This window comes from Thalassophryne amazonica, chromosome 3 (assembly GCF_902500255.1).
Source record: "Thalassophryne amazonica chromosome 3, fThaAma1.1, whole genome shotgun sequence".
NCBI lineage: Eukaryota > Metazoa > Chordata > Actinopteri > Batrachoidiformes > Batrachoididae > Thalassophryne > Thalassophryne amazonica.
In genome coordinates, this window is record NC_047105.1 from 12,442,625 (window position 1) to 12,467,168 (window position 24,544).

Here is a 24,544-nt window from a genome sequence, read left to right on the forward strand (position 1 = left end):
GTTGTTGCAGTCCAGGTGATCACACTTTCCTTTTGGTCCCTCTTCAGTCGGGCACAGCAGTCTCGTTTGAACCCTGTGTGATATCGCGAATTTGACCTCTTATGGGGACCTCCGCTCCCATTGTGCAATATATACACAGCATAACTTCACATGTAAAAATGGTGTACTGTTTTGTTTTCGGCTGCAATCACCGAAGCAGTCGCAATTTTTTTTTTCGGCCCCCACTGGAGAAGGAAAGACGAGGCAGATGGGAAACGTCATGTCGGTAAGTGTTAGCCTACACAGCTAGCCAGAGTAGCTACGTTCTCTCCCTGCAAAACTGACTCGACATGTTTGAGCCTAGGTCATAAACAAACTGCAACACATGTCCACTTTTCCACCACATCGTCACTTTTTCTTTGCATTTTCACTTTGTTTGCGTGTAATTTGCTCATAAACTCAGAGAAAATGCCATGTTTTTTTTTCCTGGAAGTGGAGAAATTACATCATATGAATCATATTTTACCTCTTTTGCAACCACACTCAAAAGAGACAGCGGCGCCCAATGGTCACAGATTGGAGAGTTTGGGTAAATTAGGGGTGTTGACGTTTGTTTTGGGTTGTTTTCAGGCACTTTATGCAAAATGAAGCAATAACACTTCAGGAGCAAGTAGTTCCAGTCCTCCGCTTCATTGTTTAATTCAACTCTTAGCCCTTCAGTTTGAACCCTGGCATGTTCACAGGCTTTTAACTGCATTAATTTAAAGAGATTAAAATCTGGGCTCTGAGATTTCCACACACACAGCATCGAGTGTGAATCAATGTCCCTCAGGGACAATGAACTGACTCATCAAAGGATAAACTTCTTCAAACTGACACGCCAATAAAGACACTTCCACACCGACATACATTTATTCTCTCTTTTATTCTTCATTAGTTACTTCCTCCAAACCATCAACATGTCTATTAGACCCCATTCCTACCACGCTGCTCAAGGAAGCCCTACCATTAATTAATGCTTCGATCTTAAATATGATCAATCTATCTTTATTAGTTGGCTATGTACCACAGGCTTTTAAGGTGGCAGTAATTAAACCATTACTTAAAAAGCCATCACTTGACCCAGCTATCTTAGCTAATTATAGGCCAATCTCCAACCTTCCTTTTCTCTCAAAGATTCTCGAAAGGGTAGTTGTAAAACAGCTAACTGATCATCTGCAGAGGAATGGTCTATTTGAAGAGTTTCAGTCAGGTTTTAGAATTCATCATAGTACAGAAACAGCATTAGTGAAGGTTACAAATGATCTTCTTATGGCCTCAGACAGTGGACTCATCTCTGTGCTTGTTCTGTTAGACCTCAGTGCTGCTTTTGATACTGTTGACCATAACATTTTATTACAGAGATTAGAGCATGTCATAGGTATTAAAGGCACTGCGCTGCTGTGGTTTGAATTATATTTATCTAATAGATTACAGTTTGTTCATGTAAATGGGGAGTCTTCTTCACAGACTAAGGTTAATTATGGAGTTCCACAAGGTTCTGTGCTAGGACCAATTTTATTCACTTTATACATGTTTCCCTTAGGCAGTATTATTAGACGGCATTGCTTAAATTTTCTTTGTTACGCAGATGATACTCAGCTTTATCTATCCATGAAGCCAGAGGACACACACCAATTAGCTAAACTGCAGGATTGTCTTACAGACATAAAGACATGGATGACCTCTAATTTCCTGCTTTTAAACTCAGATAAAACTGAAGTTATTGTACTTGGCCCCACAAATCTTAGAAACATGGTGTCTAACCAGATCCTTACTCTGGATGGCATTACCCTGACCTCTAGTAATACTGTGAGAAATCTTGGAGTCATTTTTGATCTTTCCTCTAGGCTGGACTATTGTAATTCATTATTATCAGGTTGTCCTAAAAGTTCCCTGAAAAGCCTTCAGTTAATTCAAAATGCTGCAGCTAGAGTGCTAACAGGGACTAGAAGGAGAGAGCATATCTCACCCATATTGGCCTCTCTTCATTGGCTTCCTGTTAAGTCTAGAATAGAATTTAAAATTCTTCTTCTTACTTATAAGGTTTTGAATAATCAGGTCCCATCTTATCTTAGGGACCTCATAGTACCATATCACCCCAATAGAGCGCTTCGCTCTCAGACTGCAGGCTTACTTGTAGTTCCTAGAGTTTGTAAGAGTAGAATGGGAGGCAGAGCCTTCAGCTTTCAGGCTCCTCTCCTGTGGAACCAGCTCCCAATTCAGATCAGGGAGACAGACACCCTCTCTACTTTTAAGATTAGGCTTAAAACGTTCCTTTTTGCTAAAGCTTATAGTTAGGGCTGGATCAGGTGACCCTGAACCATCCCTTAGTTATGCTGCTATAGACTTAGACTGCTGGGGGGTTCCCATGATGCACTGAGTGTTTCTTTCTCTCTTTTTGCTCTGTATGCACCACTCTGCATTTAATCATTAGTGATTGATCTCTGCTCCCCTCCACAGCATGTCTTTTTCCTGGTTCTCTCCCTCAGCCCCAACCAGTCCCAGCAGAAGACTGCCCCTCCCTGAGCCTGGTTCTGCTGGAGGTTTCTTCCTGTTAAAAGGGAGTTTTTCCTTCCCACTGTTGCCAAGTGCTTGCTCACAGGGGGTCGTTTTGACCGTTGGGTTTTTTCCGTAGTTATTGTATGGTCTTGCCTTACAATAACTACAATCAGTAAGTCTTAGAACTTCTTCCTTGTTCCAGGGTGTGACTCATGAGAGTACAGAACATAGGTTTGCTCTGTATGCAGACGATTTACTTTTATACATCACAAATCCAAGTTGCCATTTAACATCTATTAAGGCCACTTCACACTTAACATGAATGAGGTCGAATGGTGCACTAAGGAGGATTCAGCTGGCATTCGTGAAAAATCGGAGCCACACTCGAATGCCTCGTACAGCAGTCGGCACAACCATTCTGCCACAACACATGGACTCCACATTCATGTCATGATGGGCCATGTCGAATCCTGGCCAAATGTCACACTCGAGCCAGCCTTCACACCAGCGGCAAATGAGGGTGAATGGCAGGCAAATGCCCATTCGACCCACACTTGGCCACAGTCGAGGTGCCACCCATGAACTTCCAACAGCAGTCACGGTGCACTTAGAAAATGTGGGCCCAATTGCGTGGCCAGCATGAATGTAGTGCCCAGGACACCACTGTGGATGTGCGGTAGAGGTGGCGATAGTTCAAAGGACGGGCAGTGTGTCATGTCCGCCCCCTTCCTTGAGTACCACAAATGGCATGTGAGTGTGTCATGTCCCCCCCCTCCCCCCAACATTGTCGTGTTGCAGCCGAGGTGGCCGAGTATAATGCGATTGCTATTCAGCGCAGCGCGTACACCTGGACAGGCTGTTATGTCCATGATGGACATCATTTAACATATACATTGTCATTCCCTCCCATGGATTACACAGTGTATTTGAGACATCATGATCATCACAGCTGTAATACGAGACATGCAGGTACGCACAGCGTACTGCCTGCCCATGGCAAGTCGATGCATGTGACAGGGCCGGTACACTGCCACCAGACACAGCTAAGCGGATTATGAGAGCTGTCAAATATGCATGTCCCTCTGGAGGTGTAATTATCAGGCAGCAGTGTACCCAACCACCACAACAGAGATAAAAATAAAAACCCTACCCTGCGCCTCACGCCATGTGACACACAATCGCAACGTCCATGAAAATTCACAACTCATTTCGTCAAGAGAGCACAAAAAAACATGAGACTGGGCTGCCTATAAATGTAGCTGCACAGCATCTCAAAGAAACTGATATTCCTTTCCATCTGACTCATTCTGGTTTTAAGTACTTGGAAGTGAATGTAACTAGTTCACCTCAGGCTCTGCGGACTGCAAATTTTACTCCTTTATTGTCCAGTAAAAGGTCAGCTTTTCATGGATGGGCTAATTGAGCAGTGTCTCTTTGAGGGAGGATTAATATAGTGAGAATTAATGTTTTACCCAAGTTTTTCTACCCTTTTCAGTGTATTGCTCTGTTCTTACCCAAAACCTTTTTTTAAATCTATCGAACAAATGACTTCCTCATTTATATGGGAAAACTCCAAGAGTACGTAAATCATTATTATTAAAAATGTCAGATCAGTGAAGGTCTGTGTTTACCTAGTTTGATGTTTTATTACTGGCCAGCTAACATTCAACAATACACTTACCGGTTAAAAGATCCTCATACTGTACAACTTGGTGTCAGTTAGAGCTCAGTCGTGTTTATCTACATCTCTCCCTACCTTATTATTTTCATCCCTCCCTGTGTCTCTGTCTTTGTACACAGATAGTCCTGTTGTACTTGCCTCTCTTAAAATATGGTATTAGTTTTGACTTCACTTTAAATGTGTTTCTGTTTCTGCTCTTGGCCCTTTATGTAATAATCACCTCTTCCCTCCTTCCTTCTTAGACACTGCATTTCATCTATGAGGTAAGAAGGGCATTAAATGTTTCTGTGATCTTTTTAAGGATAATACAATACCTTTCTTAATTTTACTGATATATCTTCCTTATATGGCCTGCCCTTATCTCATTTATTTTGTTTTTTTTGTTGTTGTTGTTGCTTTTTCAAATTAGACATTGTGCATCTACTATTTTTCCGGAGATCCCCACTCAGCCCCCTAAACATCCTTATGCCACATAAGAAAGCTCTTATATCATGGATATATAATCTTGTTTTTTCAATGGACAGTCATCCAGTCAATAAAATTATCTGTAAGAACAAGAGTTGGGTCTTGAGTTAGGGGAAGGTTGCTTGGATAAGGCTGTAGACAGAATTTGTATGTCATCATCTTATGCAAGACTTTCTCTAATTCAGTTTAAAGTAGTATCCAGGCTACATTTATCAAAGTCCAACCAAAATTAATCCCAGTGTCTCTGATCTGTGTGATAAATGTGACTCCTCTCCCTGTGATGTAGGCAATCCAGTCTTGCAGATTGTTGTGATTCAGCAGCACAAAATATACATTAATCTATCGGTTTGTCATACTGTCACGAAAAGTGCAAAATTTCATAATTGGAGCACAAATTCATTTTAATTCATTCCATGATGGCCTGCAAGTGCAGCGGGGGGTTGGGGTGGTTATGGTTAGGTTTAGGGGAAGAAATAGGGTTAGGTTATAGTTAATGTTAGGGTTGGGGGTAGGAGTAGGGTTCGTAATAGTGAGTTAAAAAAAAAAAAACCCCCGTCACGAAAATTTGAATCATTTTGTGACAGGAGGACAAAAAAAAAATGTGAGACTGGGCTGGATTTAAGTCATATGTTTTGTCTTTGCCTCAAACTTCAACCATATTGGATTTCGTATTTTGATGTTATCGCTCACGTTCTTGGAGTCGGGCTGGAACCTTGTCCTCTGATCGCTATTTGGAGATCCTGGAGTCCCCTCTGTGTTCTTTAATAACTCTCAGGTGGATGTAATTGCCTTTACCTCATTAGCACGATGCAGAATATTATTATCCTGGAAACCTCCACATCCCTCATCCATTTCTTTATCGCTGAAAGATCTCGTGTTTTGTTGTTTTTACTTGGAAAACATCAAGTTTAGACTCAGAAGGAGGGCTGATGTTATTCTAAAACTGTGGTAAACTTGTATTGTTTATCTTTGATCACTTGATCATTGAAAACCTTTGGACTTGATTGAGCTGATTGCCATGGGTGTGTGCATGTGTGTGTGCGTGCGTGCATGCATGGTTTTTAATTTTTTATTATTATTATTGTTTCATGGGGCCTGTGGTTGGTATGTTGAGATTGGATGTTCATGAATGTTTGAGTTGTAGCACATGTTTGATTTCTCTTTAGTTATGTTTGCACTTTTGACAATGATGTGCTGGTGTTTTGTTTCTTGCTGGAAAAAAATTACAAATAAAAACTTAAAAAATGTCCAAGGTTTGATGAACAATAAACATATTTACAGCCAATACAGCACAATAGAAGAGTTTTGATATCTATAGCTAGTTTCTCCCAACACCTCAGCTGTGCAGGGGGTGAATTTTGTTCATAAATCATCAGTTTCAAATACTCTAAGCCATAAACATATGAATAATTAGGGACATAATGACAGGTAGTGTGGGCCTCTGAGCCGAGTCAGAACTCTGCTACGAGAGAGTGCTAGACACAGCTGCTAGTTGTGTGGACGTCCTTTTGTAGCATTTTATTACAAATATCTATAATAATATGGCTTGTTGTGCGTTTAATTGTCCAAGTGGATCATCAATGAAGTTTATGTTCAACTATTTCCATCAAGTGAAATGCTCATGTTATTTAATTTTGCATTTTCACTGCATTAGCACTTTTAGCAGCTACTGGTAGCTTGATGACATTAACTCCAGTTAATCCATGGCGCGGGCAACAATAATCCCTGGGGGTGACATTCCATTATGCTGCCCAATAAACCAGTCATGTTTTATTATACATCTCTGTAGTTAATACATTTATCTTTACAATTGTGTGAAAAATTTAAGTCATTTTTTATTCTTTTTATTTTTGGTTATTTTTACTAGAAACAAATAATTAATTTAAATTTACTAGAAATGACCAAATCAGTCCGCAATCACTCGTAATGTTGCCAGAAATGGTGCAGAATCAGTCAATAATGTGGTTATTGTTAACTTTGGATGCTTTATTGTGAAAAGCATTGTAATTATTACACGCGAATCAGCCAATCAGAACAAAGGATTTCAGTCAGATGTATAATAAAATCACATACTTTTAAGAACTGAACTGAACTGACAGGCCTATTGGGTTGCTTTTGAAGCCTTATTCAGACATTTATTTATTTTTTTTTTTGCCTTTCTGGAACTGCAAAATGTTTCATTATGAATTATGATTAATAATTATTCATCAGGAGCGTACACACTGACATTCTCACACTTGTTTATCTGTTTTATTTAACAGCCTAGCAACCCAGAATTTTCTCTGACACTCCTTTTTCTCTTCTGTTTCAGTTTGAACGATACACCGCCGACTAGGTAACAATGCATCATAAATGTTTTTCAAGTCTGAGCACAGCAGTGCATATCTGAGCTCAGACTGGCGAAGTTGCAGCAAGCCGCAGCCCCGAGGGCTTCAGGCGCCGAAACACACCCTCACTCTGCTTCTGCACGCACCATGTCCTATAGTAAACTGGGAATAACATAATCTCATATGCATCCTCTCTGCTGTGGATTATGCAGATCTGAAAGAGCTGTTACCTCCTTTTACCCCAACATCAAACTCTCAACTCAACTCAACTCTTTTCTTATATAGCGCCAAATCACAACAAACAGTTGCCCCAAGGCGCTCCATATTGTAAGGCAAGGCCATACAATAATTATGAAAAACCCCAACGGTCAAAACGACCCCCTATGAGCAAGCACTTGGCCACAGTGGGAAGGAAAAACTCCCTTTTAACAGGAAGAAACCTCCAGCAGAACCAGGCTCAGGGAGGGGCAGTCTTCTGCTGAGACTGGTTGGGGCTGAGGGAAAAAACCAGGAAAAAGACATGCCGTGAAGGGGGGCAGAGATCGATCACTAATGATTAAATGCAGAGTGATGCATACGGAGCAAAAAGAGAAAGAAACAGTGCATCATGGGAGCCCCCCCACAATCTACGTCTAAAGCAGCATAACCAAGGGATGGTCCAGGGTCACCCGATCCAGCCCTAACTATAAGCCTTAGCGAAAAGGAAAGTTTTAAGCCTAATCTTAAAAGTAGAGAGGGTATCTGTCTCCCTGATCTGAATTGGGAGCTGGTTCCACAGGAGAGGAGCCTGAAAGCTGAAGGCTCTGCCTCCCATTCTACTCTTACAAACCCTAGGAACTACAAGTAAGCCCGCAGTCTGAGAGCGAAGCGCTCTAATGGGGTAATATGGTACTACGAGGTCCCTAAGATAAGATGGGACCTGATTATTCAAAACCTTATAAGTAAGAAGAAGAATTTTAAATTCTATTCTAGAATTAACAGGAAGCCAATGAAGAGAGGCCAACACGGGTGAGATATGCTCTCTCCTGCTAGTCCCCGTCAGTACTCTAGCTGCAGCATTCTGAACCAACTGAAGGCTTTTTAGGGAACTTTTAGGACAACCTGATAATAATGAATTACAATAGTCCAACCTAGAGGAAATAAATGCATGAATTAGTTTTTCAGCATCACTCTGAGACAAGACCTTTCTGATTTTAGAGATATTGCGTAAATGCAAAAAGGCAGTCCTACATATTTGTTTAATATGCGCTTTGAATGACACATCCTGTGTTGTGTGGGCCGCTGAAGAGGAGGTACTGCTGGCCCACCACCACTAGAGGGCGCCCTGCCTGGAGTGCGGGCTCCAGGCACCGGAGGGCGCTGCCGCCTTACAGGAGCAGCCAGGATGACAGCTGTCACCCATCACCGGAGACAGCTGATCCCAATCACTACGGAGGTATATCAGCAGGACGGCATCTCCACCTCATTTGCCGAGATATCGTTTCTACCAGAGAGGTAACGTATCAAAGCAAATAGAGTGCATCTTTTGGATTGAGCTAGTTTTTTTTGGATTACTGTTCCAACGAGAGGTGGAGGTACCTTTCCTGCTGTTCGGAGTCCTGGGTGCATACGCGCCCCCATCTAACTGTTCTTTGCTCCTCGCCAGCAGTACCAGGTCCGACACGCGGAGGCAGTGGCCACCTGGGAGTTCGGGACTTGGCGGCTCCAGTATTCCCGGGGTCCTGTGGCGGAGGAAGCCGTGTGGTTCCGGTCTTACCTTGGAGAGGCGTCTCCTATCTTCGAGCCTGCCCACACGACACTTTTGTGAATTGACTGTTGTCCATTGCTGTGATTGGTTGTATTCGTTGTGCACATTCACAACAGTAAAGCGTTGTTATTTTGACTTACTCCATTGTCCGTTCATTTGCGCCCCCTGTTGTGGGTCCGTGTTCCTACACTTTCCCAACAGGATATCTCGGCCAGCGTCATGGATCCCGAGGGGCGTCAACCGGCTGTTGAACGGCCAATAGAAGAACAGCACGCGCAGGCGTCCACGGGAGGGGTAATCGGTGAGTTGCAGCGGATCCTCACCGCTTTCACGACTCGGTTGGATTTCATGACCGAGCAGAACGTCCTCCTGAACCGCAGGGTGGAGGCTCTCGCCGCGCAGGTGGAAGCGCGCCCTCCGGGCGCCGCTGCGGCTCTCCCTCCCGTAGATCCTGTGCGTAACGTTGACGTTCCACTGGTTGTTCAACGACCTCTCCCTCCTTCCCCGGAAGCATACATAAGCCCTCCAGAGCCGTACGGAGGCTGTGTGGAGACGTGCGCGGATTTTCTGATGCAGTGTTCGCTCGTCTTCGCACAGCGTCCCGTCATGTACGCGACCGATGCTAGTAAAGTAGCTTATGTCATAAACCTGCTTCGCAGTGAGGCACGCGCTTGGGCTACAGCGCTCTGGGAGCAGAATTCACGGCTCCTTCTGACATACGATGGGTTTGTGAGGGGGCTCAGAACCGTGTTCGATCACCCTAATAGAGGAGAAACCGCTTCAACCGTGCTGCTGTCAATGAGACAGGGGCGTCGGAGCGCAGCTGTTTATGCAGTCGACTTCCGCATCGCGGCTGCGAGATCCGGCTGGAATAACGCTGCCCTCCGCGCCGCCTTTGTAAACGGACTGTCTTTGGTTCTCAAGGAGCACCTGGTGGCTAAGGACGAACCGCGGGATTTAGACGGGCTTATCGATCTTGTCATACGGTTGGACAACCGGTTAGAAGAACGTCGGCGGGAACGAGACGAAGGGCGTGGCCGGGCACACGCCGTCCCTCTCCCTTCCGGTTCCGACCGCGCTCCGCCTTCCCCACGCTCCACGGCCCCTGCGCTCCGTGGGGCCACAGCTCCCCCTACTGACGAAGCTATGGACACGAGTAGGGCAACATTTAGGGCACCAGCTGCACAGAGGAGACGGGCCCATGGAGCTTGTTTTGTTTGTGGTGCACTAGAGCACCATGTGAGAGACTGCCCCGAGCGGTTACAACACCAACGCCCGCCCCTAGAGACTGGGCTAGGGGTGGGCCGAGACATTCACGTGGGACACACCCACATTGCTACACGACTCCCAGTCACGATCCTGTATGAGGATTTAACCCTGAAGGCCCCAGCACTGGTGGACACGGGCTCTGAGGGGAATCTGTTGGACTGCAGATGGGCCAGGGAGATAGGGCTCCCTCTGGTGGCGCTTACATCGCCTGTGCAGGTTCGAGCACTAGATGGCTCCCTGCTCCCTCTGATCACACATAAGACACCACCTGTAACGCTGGTGGTGTCAGGAAACCACCGGGAGGTGATCGAGTTTTTTGTGACTCAGGCCACTTCCCGTGTGGTTTTAGGCTTTCCCTGGATGTTGAAGCACAATCCCCGGATTGATTGGCCGTCCGGGGTAGTGGTTCAGTGGAGCGAGACCTGCCATCGGGTGTGTCTAGATTCCTCGGTTCCTCCCGGCTCCCAAGCTAAGGAGGAGGTCAGAGTCCCGCCCAATCTGGGGACGGTGCCGGTGGAGTACCACGACCTTGTCGACGTGTTCAGCAAGGATCTGGCGCTCACACTCCCCCCCCACCGTCCGTACGATTGTGCCATCGATTTGGTTCCAGGCAGTGGGTTCCCGTCCAGTAGACTGTACAACCTCTCACGGCCTGAGCGCGAATCAATGGAGACCTACATCCGGGACTCGTTAGCTGCCGGGTTGATCCGAAATTCCACCTCCCCGATGGGCGCAGGTTTCTTTTTCGTGGGTAAAAAAGATGGCGGACTTCGTCCATGCATCGATTATAGGGGGCTGAACGAAATCACGGTTCGCAACCGATACCCGTTACCCCTGTTGGATTCGGTGTTCACGCCCCTGCATGGAGCCAAGATTTTTACCAAGCTTGATCTTAGAAACGCGTATCATCTGGTTCGGATCCGGAAGGGAGACGAGTGGAAGACGGCATTCAACACCCCCTTAGGTCACTTTGAGTACCTGGTCATGCCGTTCGGCCTCACAAACGCCCCCGCGACGTTCCAAGCCTTGGTTAACGACGTATTGCGGGACTTCCTGCACCGGTTCGTCTTCGTATATCTAGACGATATACTCATCTTTTCTCCGGATCCTGAGACTCATGTCCGGCATGTACGTCAGGTCCTGCAGCGGTTGTTAGAGAACCGGCTGTTTGTGAAGGGCGAGAAGTGTGAGTTCCACCGCACTTCTTTGTCCTTCCTGGGGTTCATCATCTCCTCCAACTCCGTCGCTCCTGATCCGGCCAAGGTTGCGGCGGTGAGAGACTGGCCCCAACCAACAAGCCGTAGGAAGTTGCAACAGTTCCTAGGCTTTGCTAATTTCTACAGGAGGTTCATTAAGGGCTACAGTCAGGTAGTTAGCCCCCTGACAGCCCTGACCTCACCAAAAGTTCCCTTCACCTGGTCGGATCGGTGCGATGCCGCGTTTAAGGAGTTGAAACGGCGCTTCTCGTCTGCACCCATTCTGGTGCAGCCCGATCCTAGTCGCCAGTTAGTGGTTGAAGTGGACGCCTCGGACTCAGGGATAAGAGCCGTGCTGTCCCAGAGCGGGAAGACCGATAAGGTCCTTCACCCGTGTGCCTATTTTTCCCGCAGGTTGACCCCAGCCGAACGGAACTATGACGTCGGCAATCGAGAGCTCCTTGCGGTGAAAGAGGCTCTTGAGGAGTGGAGACATCTGTTGGAGGGAACGTCCGTGCCATTCACGGTTTTCACTGACCACCGGAACCTGGAGTATATCAGGACCGCCAAGCGACTGAACCCCAGGCAAGCCCGCTGGTCACTGTTCTTCGGCCGTTTTGACTTCCGGATCACCTACCGTCCCGGGACCAAAAACCAAAGATCGGATGCCTTGTCCCGGGTACACGAAGATGAGGTCAAAACGGAGCCGTCGGATCCCCCGGAACCCATCATCCCGGAGTCCGCTATCGTGGCCGCCCTCACCTGGGACGTGGAGAAAACCGTCCGGGAGGCCCTGACACGAGACCCGGACCCCGGAACCGGACCGAAGAACAAACTCTACGTCCCACTAGAAGCCAGGGCTGCAGTTCTGGACTTCTGTCACGGTTCTAAGCTCTCCTGTCACCCTGGGGTGCGAAGAACCGTGGCAGTCGTCCGGCAGCGCTTCTGGTGGGCGTCCCTGGAGGCCGACGTCCGGGGTTACATCCAGGCCTGTACCACCTGTGCCAGGGGCAAGGGGGATCACCGTAAGACACCGGGATTGCTACAGCCGCTGCCCGTGCCTCATCGCCCCTGGTCCCACATCGGCCTGGATTTTGTCACGGGTCTCCCGCCGTCCCAGGGAAACACCGTCGTCCTCACGATAGTGGACCGATTCTCTAAGGCGGCCCACTTCGTGGCCCTCCCGAAGCTCCCAACGGCCCAGGAGACAGCGGACCTCCTAGTCCACCACGTCGTCCGTCTGCATGGGATACCATCAGACATCGTCTCCGATCGCGGTCCCCAGTTCTCCTCGCAGGTTTGGAGGAGCTTTTGCCGGGAACTGGGGGCCACGGTCAGTCTCTCGTCCGGGTACCACCCCCAGACCAACGGACAAGCAGAACGGGCAAACCAGGAGATGGAGCAAACCTTGCGCTGTGTGACAGCCGCGCACCCGACGGCCTGGAGTACCCACCTGGCCTGGATCGAGTACGCGCACAACAGTCAAGTGTCGTCCGCCACCGGCCTCTCCCCCTTTGAGGTGTGTTTGGGGTATCAACCCCCGTTGTTTCCGGTGGTTGAGGGGGAGGTCGGTGTGCCCTCGGTCCAGGCCCACCTACGGAAGTGCCGTCGGGTGTGGCGTGCCGCCCGTTCTGCTTTGTTGAAGGCCTGGACGAGGGCGAAGAACCATGCAGACCGGCGGCGGGCCCCGGCTCCCACGTATCGTCCAGGGCAGGAGGTCTGGTTGTCCACCAAAGACATTCCCCTTCAAGTGGACTCCCCGAAACTGCAAGAACGATACATCGGCCCCTACAAAATACTCAAGGTCATCAATCCCGCCGCAGTGAGGCTCCGGCTTCCGGCCTCACTGCGGATTCACCCGGTATTCCATGTGTCAAGGATTAAACCCCATCACACCTCACCCCTCTGCACTCCGGGTCCGGCGCCACCTCCTGCCTGGATCATCGACGGAGAGCCGGCTTGGACCGTGCGCCGGCTCCTCGACGTCCGACGAATGGGCCGGGGTTTTCAGTATCTGGTGGACTGGGAGGGGTACGGCCCCGAAGAACGCTCCTGGGTGAAGAAGGGCTTCATCCTGGACCCGGCCCTCCTGGCCGACTTCTACCGTCGCCACCCTGACAAACCCGGTCGTGCGCCAGGAGGCGCCCGTTGAGGGGGGGGTCCTGTTGTGTGGGCTTTCCCAACATCCTGATCAAAAATGACTCCAAGATCTCTCACAGTATCACTAGAGATCAGGGAAATGCCATCCAGAGTAACGATCTGGTTAGACACCATGCTTCTAAGATTTGTGGGGCCAAGTACAATAACTTCAGTTTTATCTGAGTTTAAAAGCAGGAAATTAGAGGTCATCCATGTCTTTATGTCTGTAAGACAATCCTGCAGTTTAGCTAATTGGTGAGTATCCTCTGGCTTCATGGATAGATAAAGCTGGGTATCATCTGCGTAACAATGAAAATTTAAGCAATACCGTCTAATAATACTGCCTAAGGGAAGCATGTATAAAGTGAATAAAATTGGTCCTAGCACAGAACCTTGTGGAACTCCATAATTAACTTTAGTCTGTGAAGAAGATTCCCCATTTACATGAACAAACTGTAATCTATTAGACAAATATGATTCAAACCACCGCAGCGCAGTGCCTTTAATACCCATGACATGCTCTAATCTCTGTAATAAAATTTTATGGTCAACAGTATCAAAAGCAGCACTGAGGTCCAACAGAACAAGCACAGAGATAAGTCCACTGTCCGAAGCCATAAGAAGATCATTTGTAACCTTCACTAATGCTGTTTCTGTACTATGATGAATTCTAAAACCTGACTGAAACTCTTCAAATAGACCATTCCTCTGCAGGTGATCAGTTAGCTGTTTTACAACTACCCTCTCAAGAATCTTTGAGAGAAAAGGAAGGTTGGAGATTGGCCTATAATTAGCTAAGATAGCTGGGTCAAGTGATGGCTTTTTAAGTAATGGTTTAATCACTGCCACCTTAAAGGCCTGTGGTACATAACCAACTAACAAAGATAGATTGATCATATTTAAGATTGAAGCATTAAATAATGGTAGGACTTCCTTGAGCAGCCTGGCAGGAATGGGGTCTAATAAACATGTTGATGGTTTGGATGAAGTAACTAATGAAAATAACTCAGACAGAACAATCGGAGAGAAGGAGTCTAACCAAATACCGGCATCACTGAAAGCAGCCAAAGATAACGATACATCTTTGGGATGGTTATGAGTAATTTTTTCTATAATAGTCAAAATTTTGTTAGCAAAGAAAGTCATGAAGTCATTACTAGTTAAAGTTAATGGAATACTCAGCTCAACTGAGCTCTGACTCTTTGTCAGCCTGGCTACAGTGCTGAAAAGAAACCTGAGGTTATTCTTATTTTCTTCAATTAGTGATGAGTAGAAAGATGTCCTAGCTTTACGTAGGGCTTTTTTATAGAGCAACAAACTCTTTTTCCAGGCTAAGTGAAGATCTTCTAAATTAGTGAGACGCCATTTCCTCTCCAACTTACGGGTTATCTGCTTTAAGCTACGAGTTTGTGAGTTATACCACGGAGTCAGACACTTCTGATTTAAAGCTCTCTTTTTCAGAGGAGCTACAGCATCCAAAGTTGTCTTCAAAGAGGATGTAAAACTATTGACGAGATACTCTAACTCCCTTACAGAGTTTAGGTAGCTACTCTGCTCTGTGTTGGTATATGACATTAGAGAACATAAAGAAGGAATCATATCCTTAAACCTAGTTACAGCGCTTTCTGAAAGACGTCTAGTGTAATGAAACTTATTCCCCACTGCTGGGTAGTCCATCAGAGTAAATGTAAATGTTATTAAAAAATGATCAGACAGAAGGGAGTTTTCAGGGAATACTGTTGTCTTCTATTTCCATACCATAAGTCAGAACAAGATCTAAGATATGATTAAAGTGGTGGGTGGACTCATTTACTTTTTGAGCAAAGCCGATAGAGTCTAATAATAGATTAAAAGCAGTGTTGAGGCTGTCATTCTCAGCATCTGTGTGGATGTTAAAATCGCCCACTATAATTATCTTATCTGAGCTAAGCACTAAGTCAGACAAAAGGTCTGAAAATTCACAGAGAAACTCACAGTAACGACCAGGTGGACGATAGATAATAACAAATAAAACTGGTTTTTGGGACTTCCAATTTGGATGGACAAGACTAAGAGACAAGCTTTCAAATGAATTAAAGCTCTGTCTAGGTTTTTGATTAATTAATAAGCTGGAATGGAAGATTGCTGCTAATCCTCCACCTCGGCCCGTGCTACGAGCATTCTGACAGTTAGTGTGACTCGGGGGTGTTGACTCATTTAAACTAACATATTCATCCTGCTGTAACCAGGTTTCTATAAGGCAGAATAAATCAATATGATCAATTATTATATCATTTACCAACAGGGACTTAGAAGAGAGAGACCTAATGTTTAATAGACCACATTTAACTGTTTTAGTCTGTGGTGCAATTGAAGGTGCTATACTATTTTTTCTTTTTGAATTTTTATGCTTAAATAGATTTTTGCTGGTTATTGGTGGTCTGGGAGCAGGCACCGTCTCTACGGGGATGGGGTAATGAGGGGATGGCAGTGTTAGAGAAGCTGCAGAGAGGTGTATAAGACCACAGCTCTGCCTCCTGGTCCCAACGCTGGACAGTCACAGTTTGGAGGATCCAAGAAAATTGGCCAGATTTCTAGAAATGAGAGCTGCTCCATCCAAAGTGGGATGGATGCCGTCTCTCCTAACAAGACCAGGTTTTCCCCAGAAGCTTTGCCAATTATCAATGAAGCCCACCTCATTTTTTGGACACCACTCAGACAGCCAGCAATTCAAGGAGAACATGCGGCTAAACATGTCACTCCCGGTCTGATTGGGGAGGGGCCCAGAGAAAACAACAGAGTCCGACATTGTTTTTGCAAAGTTACACACCGATTTAATGTTAATTTTAGTGACCTCCGATTGGCGTAACCGAGTGTCATTACTGCCGACGTGAATTACAATCTTACCAAATTTACGCTTAGCCTTAGCCAGCAATTTCAAATGTCCTTCGATGTCGCCTGCTCTGGCCCCCGGAAGACAATTGACAATGGTTGCTGGTGTCGCTAACTTCACATTTCTCAAAACAGAGTCGCCCATAACCAGAGTTTGATCCTCGGCGAGTGTATCGTCGAGTGGGGAAAAACGGTTAGAGATGTGAACGGGTTGACGGTGTACACGGGGCTTCTGTTTAGGGCTACGCTTCCTCCTCACAGTCACCCAGTCAGCCTGCTTTCCCGACTGCCGGGGAACTCTGTGTGCGACATGTGTGTTATTTACACTTGCACACGTCCCCATTTCTGCATTTTATATAATTAATATAATGCATCACCAATAGACTGCATTTTAGAATCACCTGCAGATTCAGTGTTTGCTGATGATGAATTTTACTTTTTATTCTGTTGCATAAAAAATGGTTGATAAATGAAGAAGCATGTGTGTTTGTTTTAAATGGTGTATGGAAAGAAACAAAAAACTTCTCATACTGAGCTGCTTGCTTTCGTGCACTGCTGCATTCCAGGCAAGTTGGGGCTTGACAGTGTGTGCTATCTGTCTGAATCGGTTAAACTGGGTGGATGCAAAGCCATGGAACACACACACACACGCCACTCTTGAAGCTTGAGGAGGATGAAAACTGAATAAAAATGGTGCTGAGTGGGGGTCATCGGTCACCTCCGTACAGATATTCAATTAGAAGCACGTCAAATTTGCATCATGTAAATGTGTTTCAATTAAAATAGCCTGATAGATGCAAAGTGTTTTCCCACCTTTGTAGTGTGTTTGGAAATCAGTTGTGAAATTAAAAAAAATAATGGTGATAATAATAAATTAAGTAATTTGCATAAAAAGGGGAGTTCTTGTTTTTTTTTTTTTTTGGTTTTTTTTTTTTTTGCTTTACTCAAACGGGGATAAATCCTCTAAATAACAAGAAGAAAAAACATGCCTTTGAAGGAAAAGCAAAAACGATAACAGCAAACTTAAAAGAGCTTTTTAAAACTCATTTTCTGTAGAAATTTGTTTTTAAAGGTGCTGCAAGATAGGTTTTTTTTTGTTTGTTTTTTGTTTTTTTTTTTACATTTCAACACAGGCCCCAAACTTTGCAGTTAGTTCTGGAGTGAAAAAAGTGAGAAACATGAAATAATAGCTATACCTGATAGTTTAGAGCAAATCTCATTAGAAATGGCTTCATGTTTGAAGAGTTTGCATTTGGTATTGAAGGTGTGGTTTTTGTTTTTGTTTTTTTGTTTTTTTTTGAGGGGGTGCATATGTATGTTCCTACGTAGGTGTAAATACACAATTTCTTTGCACGTTACACATGTTGAATTTAGTAAACCTGATGTTTGTGCAATGAAAAGCCTCGGGGGTTTGACATTCAGCTCCTGAGAAAAGGGGGCTCAGGGTGTGGCCCACCTTCAAGGCTGGAAAAGAGGGTGTGGATTGTCTCAGCCGCTGCGTCGCCATTGGTGGACACGGTAGACAAAAATGCCTGTACCTGGTGCAGGTAAACAGACGCACAGCCAGGGCGCGTCGGCTCCCAGGATTACCGCAACGCTTTGGACAACTGCACAACAAAGTTTGTTTTTGAGGCTCATTTACAGGTTTGGACTGTTTGGTGTTGCTTAAATATAGTAAATATTCTTTATCAGTGTGTGTTTGTTTGGGGTAAGAATCAGGTTTTGGTGTGCTCTTTTCCCAAACAGAGCTGCATGTGCAATTTTTTTTTTTTTTTTTAAGATCTTATTTTGTAAAGGATTTCATATCTGTATGTTTTGCAGAACCTTACAGTCACTGGGCTCAAAAAACAACACAAAACAGGTTTTTAAAAACAGGTCCAGTCTTGTGCAGGGAGAGGCCTGCCTGACACACCCTTCACACACACACACACACACACACACATGCTGAAAGAAAGAGACAAGTACATACACTCATGGAACCAGTTTTTCATGCACTTGTTTCTTTTACAGATTGTCTGGACAGAAAAAAGAAAGAAGAGAAAGATCGATGGGTGCCGCCTCGCTCCCAGTGACCCTTCACCAGTGAAACCACCCATGTATTCTATCCTTCATTCCACCGGAGTCTGTGTCCCGTTGCAATCAGATTTCAGTGGTCTGAAGAGTAAGACACATGGGACTTCTCATCTAGAAGCAACTTTGAAGGAAAAAAAAACAAAGCAAAGCAATAGCATTATGCTTTTCCAATAAAGATTTATTTGATGGAATTTTAACATCATGTGATGTTCACCTGCTGGTGAGTGTAACAGTCTGCACAAGCACAGACGGGGAACTCGTCATTGCCTGCAATGCAACAGCAGCAGCATTTTAGTTGCATAACTCCTAATCTCCCAAATGACCACATCAGCTGCACACGGTCACGGTTTGTCCCCAAAGTCTCCTCATCACACCACAGCAACACAGCATCAGACGACCAGTGTTGGAATGAGTGTCTGAGTGCTGAAACGTCAACTTTTTTTATTTGTTTCCACCTGTTTCCTCTGTGGAGTGTTCCGTTTAATTTCTCCAAATCTTTGTATGACAATTACTGTGCCTCATTAGCACGGGACGTTTCCCAGATTCTGTTCCAAGTGTTAATTATACAGCAGCTAAACGGGCAGCGTCGTTTGACAGCTACACTGAGCCTCGCCTCAGCCGTCTATAATTCTTCCAGCCAATTAAGACAGAGGAAGTATAAGTCACAAACAAGCAGAGCAATATATTGATTCACACAGACTTGATATGTTGAGTCACGCAGTTGTTGCAACATAACGGGGCCCTTGCAGTTTTATCTGTTAATTACAGATGGTGAGATAATGCTCACAGATGTACAAACATATCTGCCAGTTGCTTCACCTTCAGGATATCTGACATACTTTGACAAATAGCCAAACTCAGTAGGGGAGACGAGGATAACTGTAACACATCCTGCTTGAATGGCAGTAATTTGAGTCTTTGCATTAGTTTGCAGAAGTAAAGATGCAAACATGAAGGGCGCACTTTAAAATTTGCTTCCTACTAATGAACAAACTTGCAATTTTAATCTGCATGTAGTTGAGGTGTCGATAAGAGGGTATTGTTTACGCTGCGTGTGTGTCTGCGGGCAGGATAACTCAAAAACAGCTGGACACATTTATTTCAAACTTGGTGGGAATGTTACTTTAATAGATGTCTAGAGGTGATTATATTTTGGAGTAGCCTGAAAAAACATCCTTTTTGTATATCTCAACAACCAAGAAGTCTACATAGATGATCTAAAGCATATATTGGCCAGCAAAATCATTGTGATGGATTGCTATGAATGAAACCACACAGAAGTCATATGTAGTCAAAACACCATTATAGATATATGTATATTTACTTGTACATTTATAATATATTGCGGTATGTCAAGTGCAGTGGATTTGCATCAACTCTCTGATGCTTTTCATCAATGATTTTTGGCAGTGAAATATCACTTTTCATCAACTGTTCTATCAGTTATTTTTGTGATCATTCAACAAGTTAAGACTGTGTTTACTGAGGAGGAGATATATAACTTTAAAATTAGTTTATATCCGCTCACCTTGTATGAGGAGAGAAAAGAAACTTTTTCATGAATGAAATGCAGTGTTACTGCGATAGACTTGCGTCCTGTCCAGCGTGTACCCCACCTCTCCAATATGACAGCTATAAACCTCAACTAAAGTAAGTGGGAAAAGAAAATTAATGAAATGCAGCATTAAAATATGTAAAAAAAAAAATCAAATAAATAAAGATAAAATAAAAAAATCTTTTAAATGAAATCTCCTCTGTCTACATTACAGTTGAACATGTTCCAAAAGCATCCACCAAAACCTACCTATATACAATAAACAGGAACAAAATCCTTAGTCTTCACTGTGGGAGAATTATTGTTTTAAAAATAGAAATCTAAAGTGTTAGAACTCTTGATATATTTATCTGGGGTAGACTGGGTTGAAATGAGCACAGATAGACCGCAATCAAAAGCTTGAGGGGCTGTTGTATAATATTTAAAAAGTCATTTAAACTCAAAGCTGTCAAAGCTAGCCAAAAATAAAGCGTGTACAAAAAGTTACCTTTATTACAGATTTAAAAAAAAAAAAAAACAGCTATAAAAATTGCATTAGTCACATGTGGCGTTGACCCTGTTTGCAAATGTGTTCATATTCACTGCACCCTAAGCAATATTGTTGGAACAGGTATGTACATACCCACCCTGTTACAACTGTTCCGGTCTCCCCTACAGTTAATGTGTGGTGGAGGTTTGGGTTTTTAAATAAACGTTTTTTAAAAAATCAAATTTTGACAGCTTTAACTCAAGATTTTACACAATCCACTGAAAAGGGGAATTGTATCATCTTAAATAAATTATTTCAATTTGTTACACACGAATGAGTTGTTTTTACAAACGAAGACACCAAAATTGCTACAAATATTACTTAAGTTCATTTGAATAAACATAATTAATTTGTGTTACCAATTGAAACCATTTTTAAGTTGATGCAACGTTACTTTGTTCGCTGCACGATGCCTATAAAATGTTTTCACACTGTTAAAGTTTTAATATTTTTAAAATTTTCCAATCAATTTTTACCACCTTCAATTTTGATTTGTTTACACTTAATAATTAAAAAAAATGTGAAATACTAACATTAAAACATATCTCCAGCCAGCATTTTATATTAAATCCAAATATGCAACACAGAATTCCATCAGTATTCACCCACTTCACATTCATGTTTACTGTAATCTGTGAGGTTGCTACATATTAAGAGGTATACAGAGACTATATCTTGTTCCAAATGTTGGAAAAATTTCCATCCTCGTCACAGCTTACCCAGATGCCCTGTCCCCCCAGCAGAGATGGTCGTGTTTTTTTCCTGAGCGGGCTTCTTCTGCACCGCACACTGCAGCCTGCCTTTCACCTTCCTGTTGGACGCAACAATGATCAGGGGGCTTAGTGCCGCATAGAGCGACGAGAAGAATATACGCAGGTCAGAGATCAGCGAATATCTCATGGCCTTAGTCACAGTGAGCGTGTACACCCAAAGCCCGTTATCTATCCCGTAAAGCGCCACGTACAGGGTCACAAGTGCAACTACGGCTTTGGCGGCTCGTCGCTCAGCCCCACTGCTGCCCCCGCTGCTGCTGCGGAGCCCCTTCACCTGCCGACTGTGCTTATAGAGGAACACCAGGATGATCAGACTGGCCAGGCTCATGAGGACCATGGGCACCACGTCTCTGCCTACCTGGGTGGCCCCATTGGCTTCTTTGGACAGCTTGGAAGGGAAGTGCACGTAGCAGAACTGCACATTGATGCCGTGGCTGAGGAGGCTGAAGTTACTCTGGGTGCTGGAGGAGAAGAGTATCGCTGCTGAGCTCATACAGGTGTTGAGAAGCCACAGAAAGAAGAAAACTAACCCCAAGTAGCTGGCCATAAAGGAGCGGATGGAGGCCCAGCATGATCCAGGGGGGGCAATGCTCAGGCACTGGTAGACGCTCAGGACACAGGTGAGCCAAATCGACAGGGCACGTGATGTTCTGTAGATAAAGATGACCGCTTTGCAGCTGACATCTGTGTAAATGACAGCCAGGTGGAAAGAGGCGATGGTTTCTAGCAAACAGCGGACAACCACGACCAGCAGGTTGGCACAAGCTAGGTGGAGTACAATGGCATCGGCTGGCAGCAGCCGACTCTCCTGGTGGAGCAACAGGAGGAACGCCAGTACGACAGCAGAGTTACCGGGAATTCCTACGACAGTGAGGGACACGTAGAGCATCCCACGAACAAACTCTTCTGAAGGCATTCCTGCTAGGGATACAAAAGGGAATACATGGATTTAAAACAAGTAGAGATTGTTGGTTTCCTGGAATATTCTACCAGCGATACCTTCAGAAAATGATTCCTGTGAGAAGAGTTGAAACGCGTACGGTCGGACCGTGTTCCCGACACACTGATCCCTCTCTGCTGGAGTGCATCCCGCTGTTTGTGCTCTTATACTTGTAAACAGGTGACAGTTGTCGGATCTGTTTAACACAGTCCATCGAGTCCACTTTTCCCTCAGCTGCTAATTACTTGATATCAATTCAGATGACTGCATCTGTCCCCCGTCTCTGGAAGGATTTCAAACAAACAGGAAAACACGATGAGCAAATCCAACCAGCACATAAAGAAAAATGACGAAGGGATTCATATCAAGCAGCCGAAGAATACTCCATAAAGATGAATGCAAGTTATCTCCATCACTGTGCAAGAAGTTTTGAGTCTTTGCCCAAATTACAGACGGTTCTAGTTTTCAACTATGCAGTCAACGAAAAGACTTGGTACTGTTACCTATGTGCACGAAGACAGGAAGTGCTTCGGCAACCTGACAGTTGACCCCACTGATTGAGTCTAAATGACTGACCTCCGGTTGATCTTACCAGGACAATTCTGGAGTCCACCTGAATGTATGCTACATTTGGTCCAAATCAGCTTGACAACCAAACTGGCAGCACAGTGGCTTAGTGGTTAGCACTGTTGCCTCACAGCAAGACGGTCATGGGTTCAATTCCCACCTGTGGCCTTTCTGTGTGGGGTTTCCATGTTCTCCCCATGTTTGGTGGGTTTCCTCCAGGTGCTCTGGCTTCCTCCCACATTTAAAGACGTGCAGGTTAGGTGAATTGGAAACTTTATAATTGTCCAGGTCTCCCTTGCAAAAGATGTCTCGATCTCAATGCGATGGTTAAATAAAAAACATAAATAAAGTTAAAATGCTAAAATTAATTATTTTAGGGCAATTTCAGGGTCAAGCTTCACTGATTTACCAGCATTGATTTAAAAAAGTACCAGGAGGGCGTAAGCCAATAAACAGATACTCAAATAAACTGATGCACTGGATGAACTCAATTCAGTTATGTGCAGGATTTCCATCTAAAAAAAAATATATGTAGCCCCAACTCAAATAAAGCACATCCATGCAAGATAATTTAAGTTAATTTAGTTGGGGATATATATATATATATATATATATATATATATGATTAACATTGAATCGGTGTGTAACGTTGCAAAAACAATGTCGGACTCTGTAGTTTTCTCTGGGCCCCTCCCCAATCGGACCGGGAGTGACATGTTTAGCCGCATGTTCTCCCTGAATTGCTGGCTGTCTGAGTGGTGTCCAAAAAATGAGGTGGGCTTCATAGATAATTGGCAAAGCTTCTGGGGAAAACCTGGTCTTGTTAGGAGAGACGGCATCCATCCCACTTTGGATAGAGCAGCTCTCATTTCTAGAAATCTGGCTAATTTTCTTAAATCCTCCAAACCGTGACTATCCAGGGTTGGGACCAGGAAGCAGAGTTGTAGTCTTATACACCTCTCTGCAGCTTCTCTCCCCCTGCCATCCCCTCATTACCCCATCCCCGCAGAGACGGTGCCTGCTCCCAAACCACCAATAACCAGCAAAAATCTATTTAAGCATAAAAATTCAAAAAGAAAAAATAATATAGCACCTTCAACTGCACCACAGACTAAAACAGTTAAATGTGGTCTATTAAACATTAGGTCTCTCTCTTCTAAGTCCCTGTTGGTAAATGATATAATAATTGATCAACATATTGATTTATTCTGCCTAACAGAAACCTGGTTACAGCAGGATGAATATGTTAGTTTAAATGAGTCAACACCCCCGAGTCACACTAACTGTCAGAATGCTCGTAGCACGGGCCGGGGCGGTGGATTAGCAGCAATCTTCCATTCCAGCTTATTAATTAATCAAAAACCCAGACAGAGCTTTAATTCATTTGAAAGCTTGTCTCTTAGTCTTGTCCATCCAAATTGGAAGTCCCAAAAACCAGTTTTATTTGTATTATCTATCGTCCACCTGGTCGTTACTGTGAGTTTCTCTGTGAATTTTCAGACCTTTTGTCTGACTTAGTGCTTAGCTCAGATAAGATAATTATAGTGGGCGATTTTAACATCCACACAGATGCTGAGAATGACAGCCTCAACACTGCATTTAATCTATTATTAGACTCTATCGGCTTTGCTCAAAAAGTAAATGAGTCCACCCACCACTTTAATCATATCTTAGATCTTGTTCTGACTTATGGTATGGAAATAGAAGACTTAACAGTATTCCCTGAAAACTCCCTTCTGTCTGATCATTTTTTAATAACATTTACATTTACTCTGATGGACTACCCAGCAGTAGGGAATAAGTTTCATTACACTAGAAGTCTTTCAGAAAGCGCTGTAACTAGGTTTAAGGATATGATTCCTTCTTTATGTTCTCTAATGCCATATAACAAC

General features: G+C 44.5%; 1 protein-coding gene across 1 annotated transcript; it reads right to left on the reverse strand.

The window, feature by feature from the left end:
- Positions 1 to 21,080: 21,080 nt before the first annotated feature.
- On the reverse strand, positions 21,081 to 22,061 carry LOC117507874 (olfactory receptor class A-like protein 1). Its single transcript, XM_034167648.1, has one exon. The coding sequence runs from the start codon at positions 22,059 to 22,061 to the stop codon at positions 21,081 to 21,083; it is 981 nt and encodes a 326-aa protein (XP_034023539.1).
- Between the last annotated feature and the right edge of the window lie 2,483 nt (positions 22,062 to 24,544).

What these genes read in the sequence shown, in the direction of transcription:
- LOC117507874 (XM_034167648.1), bottom strand. Translation starts at nt 22,061, where the DNA reads ATGCCTTCAGAAGAGTTTGTTCGTGGGATGCTCTACGTGTCCCTCACT.